At 35.6% G+C, this 19,085-nt stretch overlaps 1 protein-coding gene across 1 annotated transcript in view; it reads right to left on the bottom strand.

The window, feature by feature from the left end:
* Nucleotides 1-19,085, bottom strand: part of GABBR2 (gamma-aminobutyric acid type B receptor subunit 2) — a 487,689-nt gene that overhangs the window by 26,351 nt on the left and 442,253 nt on the right. The window contains exon 14 of the mRNA XM_061995459.1: nucleotides 8,484-8,594. Coding sequence (XP_061851443.1) covers nucleotides 8,484-8,594 — 111 coding nt within the window. The remainder of the gene's footprint in view (nucleotides 1-8,483; nucleotides 8,595-19,085) is intronic.

Here is a 19,085-nt window from a genome sequence, read left to right as displayed (position 1 = left end):
TTGTAAGGCTTCTTAACACCATCATTCACTTACGGGCTTTTCCCATTTTGGTCCACTAAATACATATATTGTTGATGTAGAAAATGTCATAAAGTGCTGGTTTGTGTTTTCTCTGAAGGTATTGGCTGACTGGTTTGTTTCACCTTTTCTTTGAGGGTAGACAGCTTGTATTTGACACCTCACCGATTTAGAGTATTACCTTTGTAGCAGCTGATATGGTGTGTTTAGGTTGTGTTGTCAGTGCATCTAAAAAGGCTGTGAGACAATTACTGTATAAATTTGGGGAAAACAGTACATTCAAACAACAGGATTATACCATTGTGACAAAAGACAGAATACTGCTCACTAAGAGAAACATATATTAAAGTCTTCGAGGGGTAACAGGACTATGGAGAGGAAAACGTTTGCATTTACAGAGTTTAACAGTCAAACTTTAACTTTTAACAATCTTGTACTGGCTACATTGTGATAGTTGAGAATATATTAGAAGTATTTGTAGCTGAAGTATTGGAAAAATGTTGACATTATTTTTGAAAACTATACTGGCTAGTTAATTTTAAATCTTGTTCACCAGAATTACTGCTATACACAGTAATAATGATTGCCTACTGATCCACTATATATGTTAATAAATACAATCAAATGTCTAATTTGCTATTGGACTGCATAGACCGCCAGATGAGAGGCAGGAAATTATTTATGTTCTATGTTCCCTCTTGCCCTGTACTGCCCTTAAACCATTTTGTCTATATGTTTAATTTCAAAGTCATGTCTGCTTATACTTTGAAGATGGGTTATGAGCAGTATTAGGAAAGAATGATAAAGAAGAAAAGAAAATTATAATAAGGATATCAGACAAGAGCAGAGAAATACCAGAGGATATTTCTCCAATCTTGTCAGAAGTCATGATTGCCAATAACTAAAGGCTACAGGTTTGGAAAAAATGTGTATTAGACTAAGCTGTATCTTTGCAGCTAATTACTGTATTGTAGTAGCACCTCCTGAGCTCACTTGTGGATCACAGCCCTGCTGTGCTGCATGAAAGAACAAAAGCAAGCCTTCTCCTCAGAGATCTGACATCTGGGACCTTTTGGGAAAAAAAGAAAAAATCTGGCTAGGTTACTGGAAGATTTCCTATCCTGTCATCACAAAACAAAGGCAGTTCTGGACTCTGGCCTGTGAAAAACTCTCATCCCTAAGAAACTGTGAATCTGGAATTACGGAGTTTCCCTAGGCATGTTCACTCTTTAAATCCAGATCATCAAAGATGTAGGCAAGTTTTTATTTTAGTGAATTGTCTGCAGATTTTTTTAAATGAGAATTTCCAAAACTAAAAAATAAAATAAGAATTTTGATTTTCAGATTTTCACTGGACAGTTGGGCAGTGAAAAATACAGTCAGTTTTCAGGAAGCTGCGTAAAGAAGGGATTTTTTAAAAAAAGCATCACCAGCACACCAAGTAAGGTTACCAAACTGAAAGACAAGCTATACACTTGTACCTCTCCCAAAATCTGATGTTAAACTGTCACTCTTTTCCCTGATCTGGTATGAGTCAGCTGTGTATTTAGTTCATTTTCACAGAGCTGCTCTGGAGAGATGGTACCAAACGGAAACTTAATATTTCTATTGACTGTTAGGATAATAGCTAAACAGTTTTTTAAATTGCAAGATGCGATATTTAGCTATTACAAAGGGCTTTCCTCGTAAAGGTCTTGGCAAAGTCCTTAATGCTGCAGGGCACTTAGCGTCGTCCTACCCAGGGCAAGATGGAAGAGCAGTGACACAAAGCTAAGGACGCTAACACGCATCCAGATAAAACCTTTCCACTTTATTCTTCAGCCATTCAAATCAATAGGCTAATAAAATATTTTCCGTTGTTTCTATTCAGATTATATTTTAATTTCCTCTGTGAAAATTCTGCTTCATCATAAGACATGTTGTAGTAACTAAGTTGAAACAAATATGCAGTTAATTATTAGGATATATCCATTTGGAACAGCTTTATTATATCGTCTCTGGCATAAGATTGCCACAGACAATCACAAGACTGTAAATCAATCAAACATCTCTGATAAAAACAAGTGTATGCTACAATTTAAATCTATTTCTGCTATATAAAAATGGATTCCAAGAGATATGCAAGGGAATACTGCAATACTTTGAGAATATATTTGAAGTTTCCTTGTGGTCATAGTAGGGAAACATTTATCCTATCAAACCATATGGTAACTTATGTTTTAGATGCTAAAATACCATTAAAGTTATAACTAATATCTGGTACCACTTCCACCACAAAGGAGGAATTGTGTATATTATTTGAGAAGGTTGCAATCCCTTCTAAGTACTTTTTGATCATGATGGGAATTAGGAAAGAATACAAATAAATGTGTTTAAAAATCAAAGGTATATTCAATAAATAATTAGGAATTTTAACATGACATGAAGACTATTCAATTTCATTACACAGAAAATTTAAGAATAGATATATTGTTGATATGGGATCATAAAATAATCAGGAGAGACTTGAGGAAATAATCCAGTGCAACCTCTTGCTCAAAAGGCAGGATTGGCTGCAGGGTCAGACCAGGCTGCTCATAGCTTTATCCAGTCTGGCTTTGAAATCTTCTAAGGATGAAAGCTGATTAGCCTCTCTAAGTGATCTACTCTATTCCTTCACTTCACTCAGAGTGAGAAAAATATTCTTTATGTCCAGTCTATATTGAGTAAATACAGCAAAACAGTAAAAATAAGAAGTGCATGTAACACACCACAGCTGTAACGTTCATAAGCAGCTCCTGGGCTAGACATACAGAGAGAGCTAAGCACCTGAAGTGTTTGTGAGGAACTACATCCAGCAGCCAGCAAGGATGGCCAGGCTGTCCATCAGTATCATTTGTAGGTGCCTGAAAGCTGTTAGTGCTTCCATACATGCTAACAGCTACCTGGACTCTGGCTGAGTATTTGCTTATTAGTGTCTGTCACGCAACCAACCTCTGCTGGAATTCAAAGGAGAGGCATTTCATGCTGGTGAGTACTGTGTATTCCAGTGAAGATACTCTCACCTCCTGCCTGCCAAGGCAAGAGCATCAAGTCATTACTGAAGACTGTGCCACTGGGCACTGACTGCAGCCCAAATTCTAAGCCATGGTACTTAACTCCTTCTGGAAAATCTGCTTCCAAATAAGTGAAAACTTTAGAAAAACAATGTTTATGAATTATCCATCAAGGTGAAGGAAGGTATTGGAGAAGGGAGCAGAGGAAGCAATAGGAATAGTTACAAACAGCAACTGAAAGATATGTGCTGTAAACGATCTGCCCTAAACTTCCTAGGTGTAAAGAAGCTTTACTTCACTTAAAAATTGTTTTGTATTGCCATAGAATTTAAAGCAAACAAGCAATAAATTTGGCTGAAGGCTAGACAGAATGTAACAAAAGTTAAAAAGAGGAAATTAATAATGATGATTATGAATTAAAGTTCTAAAATACAGATAGTGGAAATGGAACTTAAATATATATTAGAAAATCAATGGCTATCAGACTTAACAGTATTCATAAGGACTTCTAAAAATGTACATAGAGAAAAAAGAAACCTAATAATTTATATAGAGATTGAACAATGCATTCACATCTTGCCAAAGCAGTGAAATGCAGCTTATTCCAACGGTGAAAGAGCTCTTGAAAACCCTCTCAAGACAAGCTGTTATAATCAGAGAGAACTGGTGACTTGCATGCAGAAGTTTTAGGACTGCTGGACTTAATTGTTGATATTTATTAGAATTCTGGCAAAGCTGCACTTACGATATAAAGAGGCTATATGGGAAAAGTGAAAGTGGAACATCTTCAGGGATTACAGGGTTATTATGGTAATTTTTATCCTGAGCAAATTAATGAAATGGCTGATACATGAACTCAGGCAATAAATGATTAAAAAAAGAGAAGAGATAGGGATATAATTTAACATACTACGATTGCTTTCAGTGAGAGTGCAACACTGAATAGACAACCACATGAAGCTTGCTTAATTTCTCAGTCGTATTTGTCTAAATGCTGCATGGTATTGTTATTTAAAAATAGCATGTTACAAAATCTATATAACAAATGTAAACTGATTGTAATCTAGGTAACAGATCTCAAGGTGTAACTATTAATGAGAAGCTACTGAAAAAACAGAAAGGTTTCCAAAAATTCCTAACCTAATGTCCCGTATTTGTACATAGATTGAAAGGAGGCTATAACTTAATGGCTGAAAATGATAAAGAGGAAGCAAAGGGGAAGAATAGTAAACAATTAATAAAAGCAATTTTCATACAGCAGTAGGATTTTTAGAAAAGTCACAGAAATTTATCCAAAGTCGGGATAGCTTGCCTAGAAATAAAGGCATGTGGTCATTTTAGAGAAAGAGAGATTACATGCATGCCACCAAGGCTTAAGGTGTGAAAGTCAGAACTAGACAAATTCAACTTAGTGATTAGAGAGCCTCAGGATTCAGAGGGTTCTTTCAGACTTCAAATTAATATTGAACATTATTCCAAAGATATGTTTTAATCAATTATGGACTTGTGTCATGCAGTATGTCAACTATAGTTAGTGACAAAACCAGAATGCTGGAATATGAATCATTAGAAGGCATTATAGTTTTTACTCTTAGTGACCTTTAGTAAGTCCCATGATGTATATGCATCAGTTTTCACTCTCTCCATCATGAAACATTGATTTTTTCACCCTTAGCAAGGTTAGCTAAGGACTGTATATTTAAAAATGTCAGTAATATTAGTTATAACTTAAAAATCCCTCAATTAACACTTACAGTGTAAAAGTAGGATTTGATAACACTGAGCAACAGCTGGAAAATATACCTTAACTTTAAAAGCTTGTCTCTCAGAAACTGAATGATGCTACGTCAGCAACACAATGAAACTTCCAAAATGTGTACACCTTGAACCTAATGTTAACTGAACACATTATCAAGAAGAGGGGAATCAAACTTTAGACAAGTCTAGTGTGTGCACTTAATAAGCAAAACACTCTAGAGGAGTCCAGTCCATCTTCAATCTGCTACTGTTCTGTCTGAGATCAGAAAAATAATTCATACCTCTCAGAAAGATATTAGTGCATTCACTAATAATGGCAGCACTGGCAAATTTGAGATGGTATGATTTCTATTACCCTTTGGAATTTATAAAATAAAGGTACTTTTCAACCATGTCTACATAACCAGAAATCAAAAGCTAGACATACTGCAACCAATGGTCACCATGTACACACAGATAGACCTTAAACTTGTATGTAGCCTTTTAGGAGCTGTAACTGAGATGGGAAAAAAACTGAGTCTCATATGTATGGTGGGATTTGGCCGGAGCCACTGAGAAGACTAATACAATGACAAAGGGAAGATTTAGAATGATCATCTTCCTATTATTCTCTGGTCACCAGTCCTGAGGAATATGAATCCAACAGCTGAGAAGTCTTCATACAGTTAGCAAGGATTTCTTCACATCCCTTCAAAAGGCATGAATTTGACTTTTAATGTTTTACTTTAACATAGTAGGAACCGTTGTTACCTTGAGAGTAATGCCTTCCCTTATTTTATCTTACCTTGCCTTCCCCACCCATCTGTGCTCTGCCCTACCCTGAGTGATTTATTCACTGCATCAGTATACCTAATTTATCAGAACAGACAGTATTGTTTTACATTGTCAATACAAAAAAAAAGTGTTTTTTCAGGTGATCCCAAATTTTGTATGTTTGTTTTGAGACAAAAGGTCATTGTAAATAATTTTGGCCTGAGAAAATCATTAAGCCATTTCATCTTAAATATTGCTTTGTACTGTAGCTAGCTATACTAGCTCTTAAGCATAAAATATGTTAATTTAGAAACACAAATTTTATTATTACAAACTGCAGAATTTTGTATTAGATAAATCTTTATAAAATGACACAGTAACCTGAGAGGTTCTGGTTCTGAAGGCAGAGTACATGTGACGTACAGAAACAACTTTGGTGATGCGATAAAAAACATCAATCCTGTTGTCCTCATCAATTATTTGATTCAGACATATATCTTCCTTTTTCATATGTAGCAATTTGTGTGATAAAAGGCCATTGGAGTAATAAAAAGTGTATATTTCACTGGTGGTTATGAAACACTATGTGCCTGAAATAAGTATAGTGAGTAATGCCAAATGGCATTTGTAAACTTAAATAAACTGAGTCACTTTTCTTGTAGAAAACAATCCAACAGATATGCCAACAAACCAATCTAGGGCAAAGGACTAGTGAGAACCTACATAGTTTGATTACTGTCCAGCATGACTCAAACCTGAAAGAAACTTCTTGGAAATAATCTCTATATATGTTATCTTCCCTCTTTAATTTTTAATTGAAAATATTGTTATTTTTTTGCAGAAAACTCCCCCCATTCATTTGAATACTTCAGTATTTTAAAATTAATTTTAAATTAATTTATTCATTTATATCACTTTAAGTAAAACCAAATATATTTACTTGTTTACCTTTCAAAGAGAACCACAATGAAAAACGTCTTATGTACTTGAACAGGGAACACTGGCAAATTCTACCAGGAAGAACACAAAATAAACTGTTCAAAACTTCTGTACAAGGAAATTGGAAAGTAATAGAGGCATGGAAAACATTGTTCATTTTAATAAATTACTGAAGAAAAATCTTGTGAAATTAAATATACAAAGTGAAAAATACCATCCCATGTGAAGAGCAGGAATTTATTGACAGGTATGTCAAAACAGTAATGAAATAATACACTAGAAAATGGACAAAAAGTAAAAAATTTCACTCCTGAAGAGAAATAAAAGCCCTAACAGATACAAACTATCATCACATTGAATGTAAATATTGCAATATAGTTAAATACTTTGCCAGCAACTGGATATAAAAGCTATGCTTTCCAGTTTAGCTGTATCTCTTTGGAACATTTGGCTTTAAAAAGAGACAAAAGCAGAACCTAGGACTATGCAGATTAGGAAGAATCAACTAAAGAAATATAAGTAGGAATTTCAGAAGCTCTCAGCTCTACACAGGGACTTGCAGACAGGCCTCTGCAGATGGCTACAGGTGTTTTGACAGCCTGAAGAAGTCCTTGCTCTCTTTGATTTGTAGTAATCTGTTTTGAGTTGGACTAGTTCATTGGCGTGCAAGGAAAGTCCACATAAAACATACTGGGACAATTTCCAGTGATGTGCTGTGTTTTTGCATAAAGCATGATGTTTTATACCAATGGGCAGATATATCTTACTGGCAAACTGTGGCCTCAGTCCTGGTCAATGTCATGGCTACTAACTTCTGGTGTCCTTGCCTCCAAACACAAATCCTTCAATGCCGTGCTACATGCCGAGGTTACTGTGAATCCAGAGCCACTCAGAACTGCCCAATAAGGCATGCTGAGATGTGGAATCTCTCCTAATACCTGATCTCTCCTGAAAGATAGAGTAGGTCCTAGAAACTGAGCTTAGATTTTTTTTTTTAATATCTCTCACCCCTTCCTGTTGAACTTCATGTTGCATATTTAAAGATCTGAAAAAAATAGAATGAAAAACAGCAGGACTTTGCAGCAAAGCCATTTGCTGTGGAAAGGAAGGATGAGTGCCTCAGTCACTAGCAGCTCCTTCTCCCCACCTTCTCCAAGGAAGGGCAGCAGCACCAACCACTCCAATTGGAAGCAGCTGACCCAGTCTTTCACAGGTGTCCTAATGAACAGGCATGCTGCAAAACCAAAACAGATTAAACCCTCTGGGCGGTGTAAACTACTGTCTACCTAGTTTTAGGATCCAGATGTGGCTTAACTTAAGATAGATTGTCAGCTGTCAAAATTAGATGATTCTAAAACCTTCAGGCTTAGAAGCTTTTAATCACTAATAGTCACCTTTACAGGTTTGGGTTTTTTTAAAAAAAATGTTATAAAGATTCGGGATTCATGGTTCCTGAGATCCATCTTAGTAACTAAATCTTTTTGTGGAGATGTGTCTCACTGACAAAATGGTTATTTTGATTCAGGCTCCAAAATAATGCATCTCCTGCAACTGTTCCTGAAGGACATTTGCAGCTCAGAAGAAAACATCTAGAATAACTTAGCCTCACATTTTTGGAGAACCTAAGGGAATTCAGATGATCATCCTTTGATTCCAAAGTTGTCTCATTCACAGACTCACCTTTTCGCTACTCAATTTCTTGGTTTGCTGTATATCTATAGTATTAAGCTTAAGTGCTATTGATGTCTTATTTATTTTACCTATGCATATATCCACATATCCACATATGCATATTTTACCTATGCATATATCCACATATCCATATACCTAGTGAACTTTAGAAGAGGTCTGATTACAAGAGATGTATTCAAGGAAGTTTTAACTCACTCCCAGCCATCAGAAAGTCAAATACAATTCAGTTCATGTCTATCAGTAAATAGCAGCTTGAAGTCAGTGGTGTGCAGGACAATCTATGCTTACCATCAGCAGGCCTTTATAAGCATAGACGATCCCAAGCCAAATTGTCATGTGAGTGTTTTCGCAGTGCTCCAAGATTGGTCGGATGGAAATATCTCTGCCTGCAGGGTCCGGCTGCAAAAATAAAAGGTGAAATATTTGTATTCAGATTACATTTGTATTCATACCTCAGGGCTACTTAAATTTATTCTCAGCAGATTGAGGATGTGTAGAATACAGACAATTTTAAACAAACTTGTGATGACTGCAGACACATGAACCTGCAAAGGAGTACAGTGAAAAGCAAAGATCTGAGAAAACAACTGCATAATAGCTACCTCCAGCTGAGGTCACCTGTACTGCAAACCAGAAAGAAAATGTCTGAAGTCACTCTGTCTTAAACAGTGTCAGTCACATTTATCAGCTTTAAGACATCTGGTTTTTTTTCTGCAAGGCAAACAGCTTGAATGCACAGGTATGAAAATAAATATACTTAAAGTCATCCTTCCTTTCACCTGCAGCTCTTGTGTCACTAGCAAATGGCTGATAATATGTGAAACATTGCTATGTTTCAGGTGTTTTTTCACTGATAACCATGAGTTAAATTTACTACGGAAACTACAGCAGTATCTTAGAATCTGGAAAAAAAAAGTCTTTCAGAGCAAATGAAGATCTATACAAAAGTTGGTACTGCTGGAAACTTTGTAGCTTTCAATTTATTTTGAAAAAGAGATGGTATAAAAGTGCTGAATCAAGAGGAGTTGCAGATTGTTAGGACTGTTTGTTTGTATGAGGGAGAACTTATAATTAGAACTCACAGAAATCTGCAAGAACCACCCCCCATGCCCCTAACCTTTTTTGTTGTTTAAATGGGAAAAAAACCAGTTGATACAAAGAGCAATTGGGTACATCTACTATGCTGTCCATGATTAGAGTAGAAAATGGTTATTAGCTACTATGCTGTCTACAATTAGAATATATATTAGAGTCTGGTCAGAATGCTTTTTAATACCGTATGTCATATAAAAACTCAAGGTGCTCCTTGTACGTGATTCCAAGAGATCCTTTCTGAGCTGTGTATATCTACAGACCATTTTGTTTTACAGAAAACAGCGAAATACTGAAATTTATTTTTCATTTCCACTTTGAAACAATGGATCTGAGCTTCAGCTAAACTAAGATCAATCTGACATAACTTTCTGTACCTGTTTGTCCCACTGGGCTTTGCAATTTCCCTTTTTGATATGTAAAATGTCTCATGCAGAAGTATAATGATTATTATATAAGGAAAAAATCACGTTTTCATCAACTGGAATGTAGACTTGTATGTGGAAGGACTTTAGAGAGATCTGAATAATTTCCTAAAACTTATTCTTGCTGCCTCTGATGCTAGTATGAATTTTGCTATAGATTTCAGTGGTCACAGCATTTATCTTGCAGCTCAGTTTCTTCCATCAATCTTTTTGTATGTATGTGAGGCACTGCCTCATAGCTCATCCACTGTAAAAAACACCCAATGTAATAAATAAGGAGGTAGTCATGGGAGAGGGGGAAACCCCAAAACTTTGTTCTATACATGGCACAGTCAAAGGATTTACAATTTTGGTTGCAAACCCTGCAGTAGGCAAGACACTAGCATTTAAAACCTTTCCCTGTCCTGGACTTCTGTAGAAATCCTGAATAGGAGAATAAAGATCTTTGAAAAAGATGTGCTAAAATAAAATAAGATAAAAAACGAGAAGGCAATATTAAGTCTCCCAGAGAGCTTATGACTCCATCCTAATGGCTGTTGATGGCAAGCAAACAACCATTAGCTGAAGAATTGAAATGATTGCTAACATTAAATGGCATCACAGCATTTAAGATGCTATGAATGTTTGTCTGGGGATCAGTTGAAAGTACCTCATTCTGCCTCATAAATGACAAAAACCCGATGCTGAAATTTAGGTGCACTGAAGGGAAAGGACCCTTTCATGTCAAAGTTACAACCTGCTGTGTTCAATATCATTTTTTACTAGTATGAAGTAAAGTTCACCTGACAAATCATTCAAGTATCATCCTGAATGTGTATCTGATGTGTGAACAGGGCTGTATACAGAGATGTTTTTCCAAAATTCGAAACTACACATAAGTAGGTATACTCCATAAAGATGTCTTTTTGTTTTTTTCTTTGAGTTACAGTATGCCAACAGTTGCATTCCTCATGGTCTGGACTTCTGGATAAAACTTAAGCTCGTGGTTATCAGAATGTCATCTCTTTTTTTTTGTTTCCTTCACACTGTGGAGTCAGCACAGGACTGTCTTCATTTTCCTAGCTCTATGTACTTCCTGCCATGTTTTCTCTCTATTTCTGTTTCATACTTCCATGAAACAAGAAAGTCTATAAATCATGTACTCTTCCACTTTCTGTGATGTAGTTTGCTTCCTTGTCCCTGGACTGAAACTTCCACTCACATTTACACCACTTTTAACCAACTACGAGCCACTGGAATTAGTCCTTATTTTGAAGAATATTACTGAAATGAGAAATTCTGTTTGGTCAGTTGCAGATTATATTTTTTTTATTTTTGCTATACGGTTAATTTGTAATGCAAGTTTTCTTCAACACCAGAAAGCACATGTCTTTTCATTCCTCAGAACTGAGAGACCCTGGCAGAAAACCCACAAAAAAGATAATGTAACTTATTTTCAAATACTATTAGAGAGAATGAATTACATAATTTCCTTAGTAGGAAGATTGCCTGATTTTAAAAGGCAACAATAGTTTAAAAATTATGTTAATTAAACAAAATATTGTGTTTAGATTTTCTATATGAGATAAGAAAATCTTGTAGAGTGCCTTGTAGAGTAAGCAGGAAAAGAGAGAATACTTGATTTCAGCATCAGCGAAAGTGTACATGGGGCAGCACTTCTTTCAAAGCACTTTCCAGACTTGCAAGGTGGTAGTATTTTGAACAAAAATTTGCTGAGATCTTGTGGAGTTAAGCATTGGCAGGTAGCAGTAATTTTACAGTGAATTGATTTTGCTGATTACTTATCGCTACAGCAAAATGACATTCCTGTTTTACTGCTTTTAATTTTCCATTCTGTTTCTTCACAGATTTTGCATGAATTAACTAATCACAGCAAAATGCTGGGTTAAAAAAAAATATGATATTTTCCGATGTCAAAAGAATTTTTAAAAACTCTACAATTACAGCTGAATGGAGCACTTCGCTGACCTCTCTAATCATCCACCATTTGTGCACTTTGTTATGGCTTTAGAGAGGATGACAACATAAATGCTACCAGTGATTATATATGTACTGGAAATTTGCCCTTTCCTTTTATAGAAAACAATTTAAATGCCCTTCAAATGTCATTCTCAAAAGCCTGAAGACCTCCCATGTTGTGATTAGGCTGAAGCTTTCCTATGTCTTCTGAAACCTAAAAAGGTTTCTGACACTGACATAAATTTCTGGAGTGTTTTCAGTAGTTGAACATAAACAGTTTAATCTCTTCATTTCATACAGGAGTTGTGTACCATTACCAGTAAAATGCTTGTTTTACATTAGATCTGCTAGGTCTAGAAAGCAATCCAAACCACTAAACATATTACCTACAGTATGGTTATAATCCCTGTCTGTGGATGTTCCTTTTCATTTTCTTTGCTCTTCAGTCTGTTAATAGGCTGACAGATCCTTGTTGTAATGGGTGAGCATTGGCTTAGGTGGGTACTGCCAAAGAGAGGAATGAACCTGGAGCCAGTAGAGAAATTTGCAGGATAGACCAGGGCAGGAGCCCTGGCAGGGACTGCTAAGTGCCTCCCGTCTTCCTATACCTCTTCAAAATAACTGATCAACAACACTCTTGTTTCCTTCATCTATCTATAGATTGAAACACAGAACTATAGGTTTAGTTTAAGATACTTTTCAGAGTGGTCTGCACAACAATGTTTCAAGCGCAAGTGCCATTTTTGTGGAACAATTATCTGACTTCCATTAAGATTTGGCTTTACTTGAGTAAACAAATGTATGCGGTGCAATGGGCAGCTTGCCTTATCTCAGGCTAAGATGTGGGAAGATAGGGCAGACCACCCTGAGGCACCTATGCCTATGGGCATGACATTATTCCATCTATATAAAGACAGCCCATGTCTTCTTTGTTAATTTAAAACTATGGCTTCTTAGTGGCTAGTAGACTGGCCAAAATTCCTTTGGAAAAGACCCTGCACAGTGGGAAGATATTTGTATGACAACTAATGTATCATTGATTTATTTTGTATCTTTATTGTCTTCCCTTGTCTATAGTTCCACATGGATCTTAAAAGAAGGAAGTATTTGTGCTCCACAAGGCATTTCATTCAGTAACTGTGAAAAACAAACTGGACCACTACACAGTATCCAAAAGCCCTTGATATTCTTAGGGTACCTAGTCTACATGGTCACCTCTTTAGGTCATGTTGCCAATACATCAGATGATTCCTATTTGCAGAGTTGTGGTGCTGCTGTCTAACACAGCTCAAGGGTGGACAATTTCAGCAACCTTTCTAAGAACTTGTCATCAGATTTCCAGTGTGACATTTTGACATTTCTACATCTGCAGAGTCATCAATATGAAAATCAGAACATTTGGTCTTAGTCTTTTCCAAAGATAGATATAAAACCTAAGGTAAATGGTTGCAGCTTCTGTTTATTAGGTTTAAAATCAACCATGCAGTTGCTATAATATAGAAAATACCAGATCATACTCTTCCATCACACTGTTAAAATGGTTTTTGTATACCATCCCACTCTTAATCTTCCCTTCAAATGGCTCCATCTAACTGGCATAAAGAATGTATACTATTGGTAATCTGCAGCATGAATTAAGCATCTTTGGCATCTTTAATTTGGCACATTTAATAGTCATATGGAGCCCAAATGTGATTGCTTATCTGAATATCAGACATTGCTAAATTAGATCATTATCCTTACTTCTTTTTAAATTCTCCTTTTTCTATTTTCTGAAGGACGATTATAGCTGCTTTATACTATTAATTCTGCAAGAAATGAAATCTACTTGCACATTGTAACAGGCTCTTTTCTCTGTGCTAAACTGCATTTCTGAATGGAAAGGTGTTCCACCAAAGGATTTAAAGCTTTTGCATGCAGCTTATTGTAGCTAGGCTTTCAATTACTGATGAAAAGAGAAAGAGAAGGATCAGAGGCTGCCTACTTTCCAATTATTTAGTAATTTGAGGGTATTTTTAGAGAAAAACAACTGTAATACAAAAAACAGATTTGCCAGGAAACAGACTCCTTTTGTTTCATATATTTTTTACTTTGTGGAGTCCTACCTTCTATGAATGGAAAAAGGAAATGCAACACTAATCTGGGGTAGCTCACTTGGAATGTGTTCCAATTAAAAATTTGTTAGGAAACCTAGGATAAAAGCTAGTTTGTTCATATGTGAGCTTTGGTTCAGATATGAATCGCATTGTATGTTGTATAGTAGCTCAGCCAAGTACAAAACAGTTAGTGGATTCTTGCATCATCAAGACTAATTGAGAAGTTTGGTCATTTCTGTAATAGTCTTCTGATCCACTTTACGCATTTTTCTTTGATTCAGAGTCATGAGAATATTAGATTACAGAACAGAAAATTAACTTTTAATAGGTGAGCACAGTATTATTTCATATTTTAAGGGCTGTTGTCTAGTATAGGAATAGAAGATTCTGTTACTATAATCAGGATTTCAACTAAATAACTATCCTTACATCTGGCCGCTCCATGACTCCTGAAAGAGAAATGAGAAATGTAAATTTTCTGACCGCAGGAGAGGATAAGGCTAAGGTTCTGAGCAACCACAACATCCATTGTATCCAGTGTGTACACTCAATGCTCAATGCTCTCTTATGCAGGCCTCAAGGAGAAAGTTATTTCAGACTTGAATTTACATTTGGCTTTTTCTAATTGTTTAAATAATTTATGTTTGTAAAATATTCATGGGATCATTCATGGGATCTCATTAATATTTACAAGTACATAAATGGTGGGTGTCAGGAGGTTGGGACGTCCCTTTTTTCTATGGTATCTAGCAAAAGAACAAGGGGTAATGGGACGAAGGTGGAACCCAAAAAATTCCATTTAAATGTAACAAAAAACTATTTCACTGTGAGGGTGAGGGAGCCCTGGCACAGGCTGCCCAGGGAGATTGTGGAGTCTCCTTCCTTGGAAGTCTTCAAGACCCGCCTGGATGCACTCCTGTGCAACCTGATCTAGGTGGACCTGCTTCTGCAGGGCAGTTGGACTAGATGATCTTTTGAGGTCTCTTCCAACCCCTACCATTCTGTGATTCTGTGATTTACAGTTGATGACTAGATATACACAACTGCAGCAAGACGTCACGCTGTATCAGTTCCCATCTGAACACAAAAAATGCTCAAAAAAGTCAGAAATGTTACTTTTTTTTTCTGAGATCTGAAGTGGGAGAAAAAAATTATTTCATGAAATAGTTACCAGTGTTTCAGTCCATAATCTGTAGATTTACTTACTTTGTATTAGAACACTGCTATGGTGCTATAGGAAAGGGAGTTGTTACCTCATTTTTGTACATGAGGAGGAGTCATCATATGAAGGTTAAGCGATTTGCCTAGGAAATCTGAGGGAAATTAATCCTAATGTGCTTTACTTCACTGAGTTAGAAAAAGCTGTTTTCACTTATGACAACTATGATTAATATAAAAATTCTCACTTGTTTTTATTGTTTCAGAGACAGAAGCAGTTTTCTATAGTAAAATTCTAATTAGAAGTTAGAAATAGGAATTCCTAAAACTCTAATTAGAAATCAAAATTTTAATTAGAAATTTACTGGAAAGGTATTGAAGAAAAAATTCTCTAATTGAATCTTTTGGTTTCTTGTTTGGAAATGGATCAACTTCAATAAATTTAATGACTTGAAATTACATTTAAAATCAATTTTGAAAATCTTTATGATGTCTCTTTGCAAAGTTATTTAAGATAAAAATGTGTGATTTTTAAATTGTGGCTAAATTTTAAACTAACATTTATCTATTTATCTATTTATATTCATTGTACAGGTTAAAACTAAATTACCGGCATTTCAAATGAGGAAAACAACAACAAAAAATATGGCTCTTTGTTTTGTGAAAGTTTTAGAAGTCTTAAGTTTGTCTTAGTTTGTAACAGAGAAGATTCCAGACCTTTTAAATATGTTAATGAATGAGGATAAGGGTTGCTTTTGAACTTTCCAATGGTTTCATAGTGGTGATGAGTACTGCAGCAATATAATATAGCATTATTATTTTAAACTGCTTAGGCTCAGGTGGGAATTGTGTGGGACAGAAGTCAGCTTTGGGTTCAGTATGTCCTTTCTTCCCAAATCCATAACAGGCACAGTGCAGAGGAGTCCTCCAGAGGAGGACATGCACAGAGCTGTGGTAAAAAGGGTTTCAGGATGCAAGGATTCTTACCTAGATCTGAACACACATCCGTGCTGCTATGATACGAAGTAAAGGATATTTTTAGGTTATCCAGGGTATTATGGGGTATCTTCAGTATTTTTTTTGTTATACTGAAATTCAGCTCCCTATCTCACCTCAATCAATGTATATCCCTACTTTTTATCTGGTGACTTTGTTTCCAGTTTAGTTTTCTAAAAAGTAAAAAAGATGTAACATATAAGCCAATGAAATAGGTATTAACACATTTTGGGCCTTCAGGTATATTAACATAGATATTCTACATCACTCAACTTGCTACAAACAGAGAATCCTGGTCTAACTTTACAAGTGGATGGGATAAAAGACAGAGACAAAAAAAAGAAAACATGTTAGAGATAACCACTGTAATTCCTACTACCTCAAACAACAAGGTCCGGTAATACAGTCACAGTGATAATCACAGTGTAATATCTTTAAAACAAACCTACTTTCTAGCTCCCCATCTGTCTCATGTACAAATAATTCCACAAAGCAGTAAGCATACGTATTGTAAGTTAGTGTGATTGAAAGATGACAAAATGCCAGATGAGGTATTGCATCTTCTACCAGGAATGTAAAGAAAATCTCTCAGCAGCATTATTTATAAAATCACTTTACCTAATGATTTCTCTTTTGCTGTTTTGGTGCTTCTCTTTTATTTAGATGAAAATGTTTTTTGAGAGCCAAAAGGCTAATAGAGATTTCTTGGTATTTTTATTACTATCATCCCCTAATCCAAACAGTTTCATTTATTTGCATTAATACAAAATATAAAAGAATAGATTAGACTGAGTAAAGAAACTCCTGTGATCCCTGCAAACAAATGCAGACTAGCAATGAAAGGGAAAAGGCAAAATTCTCTAGTATCATGGAGTGTTTTAAACAACTATGAATAAGTCTTCCCTCTCTGCACTCAGTGATTTCTTCAGTAGAAATTTTACATCATATTATTTTCTCAGAGAACGTTACCTGAATTATATATCTAGGGACTGGATAATGAAACATTTCTGCATATGTGCATGGAGGCAGCAAGACAAGTGTTACAAAGACTTAATAAAGCATTCTCAACAGTTGAACCTATCTTTGAAATTAGGGCAGAAGGTCAAGACATGTGAGAAAAAATAGGTTAGAGGAATGAGGACCTCTATTACTATTCAGACCCTCCTGCACTGTACAGATTCTCCAAGAAAGGTGCACTTCTTGGTATCAGCTACACAAATTGAGGAAGAGTATTTTCCCCTCATTTCCTGTGAAGCTGCCCAGAGTCATGGCTGACAAGCTGGACTTGCAGTTTTTCCTAATTTTTTTCCTTTCCTAACTATATTTTCTGTTATGTTGAAGGCCATGCTAATATAACTTGGTGGCGAGAGCAATTCCGTATCTCCTTGCTTACAGTAATAGAAACAGTCAGCATTAATGGGGAAGTATGGCAAATGCAAAAAGGACAATAGCAGAGCAAAACCCCAGAAGATAGACTTGGCCAACTGTTAGAGTGGCCCCAGCAGGAATCGAGGTAAAGGCTCTTTTTGCAGATAATTTTCTAGTGGGTAGGCTTTAACTTGTAAGCAAGGATATGATTTATCATTCTTTCTATGGCACTGTGATAAATAGGATTTAGCACTTTTCCTGTAAGTAAGCCAGATTTGCACCCAACAGTTAACGGAATCTATCATCAGTTGCTCCTCCCAACAAGAAAAGCTCCCTAGCCCCCAGTTGTGGCCAGCTATTTGTGCCAAGAAGGACAACAATCTCATGCCTATAACTGTCTTATATTTTCTGCCTAGTGCTGTAATTCCTTTGATCTCTGTATTCTGACAATATTTATTACTATATCTGTTTGCATTGCTGTAACAGCAGCAATAAATGGACACTGTCTTGATGTAAAAAGTTAAAAATCCATTCTCTGAGAGGATTTAAAAACATATATATGAGACAAGCAAAAAGTAGTGTTGTATGACATTTTCAGAGGCAAATATCAGTGGAGACCACTGTCCCCCTATGCAGGCACTGACAAATTAATAGTTTCTGGATGGTGGCAAATAAAAAAGATTACTTCTCCACATGAAGGACATTTTAATTTCCTCATCTATTCTTTTATACTCTCCAAAATGGTTAGATGATGGTTCATTAACCCGCTACTGGAGGATTTTGTTGCTATTTTTATGGCTGCACTAAGTAATTTAGAAACATAAGATTAATATCTTTTCTTTCTTTTAAAAAATTTTGAGCAAATCCTTAGTTTGTAAATGCTTAGACTAGCTTAATAACTATATTCTCATAATACATCACAGTAGTTGTAGCAGAAGCACCCACATCTCCTCCAAAGTCTTTCTAGAATTAGGTGATTCAACTTCCCCATCACAAAAGTAGCTCAGTTTAAAATCAGCTCCTAATTTCTTATTGATAGTTAAGTGTAAGGTGTATCTTAATACACAGAAGTAGATGAAAACCTTTGTTTCTTATAAGAATTTTGAAGATATAATTTTTTTTCTCCCACCTTGCAACACTAGTAATGTCTCAGATATAAACATTTTCAGGTATCCTCATCCTAACCCTGAATGGATGAACATTTAAATAAATAAATAAATAAATAAATAAATATCAGGTCAACTGAAATATTTTTATTACTTCAAAATAGAATTTGTTTTTCACCTTTTAAAACTGTTAGCCTTATTTATTGGATATAATCTAAGTCCATTTTGAAACAAAAAGTGCTTTTCAATTAGAAAGACACCAATGATTGAATCACACATCTTTACAATTTTTACTGGCAGAATTATGCCAGCAAAGCCTACAGAATGAAGGTGTGTAGAGGTGACTAAAGGTACACAAGATACACCTTCATCTTCAGTAAAGTATTGCTTCACCTGTGAAAGATGTATCCCTCAGAAAACTACAATTACTTTTGGAATCTCAAATCAACACTTTTCCTGCCTTAAAGCGGGAATCTGAAATGAGGCTTAGGATTCCATAGTTACATTGGCATCACAGTTAAATGAGATCATTTTGTTAATTGTCTTATCTTCAGCAAAACACAGGACGTATATTTGTCCTGCTTCAACTTCAGTTTGAAATAAAAAAATCTACAAAAAAACATTCAGAGATGACGAGTCTATCTAACTCTTGCTGAGTCAAGTCTGTTGACTGCAAAGCTCTTGGCTTTC

Source organism: Colius striatus, chromosome 4, assembly GCF_028858725.1.
Source record: "Colius striatus isolate bColStr4 chromosome 4, bColStr4.1.hap1, whole genome shotgun sequence".
Classification (NCBI taxonomy): domain Eukaryota; kingdom Metazoa; phylum Chordata; class Aves; order Coliiformes; family Coliidae; genus Colius; species Colius striatus.
This window is presented reverse-complemented; position numbering and strand designations above follow the sequence as displayed.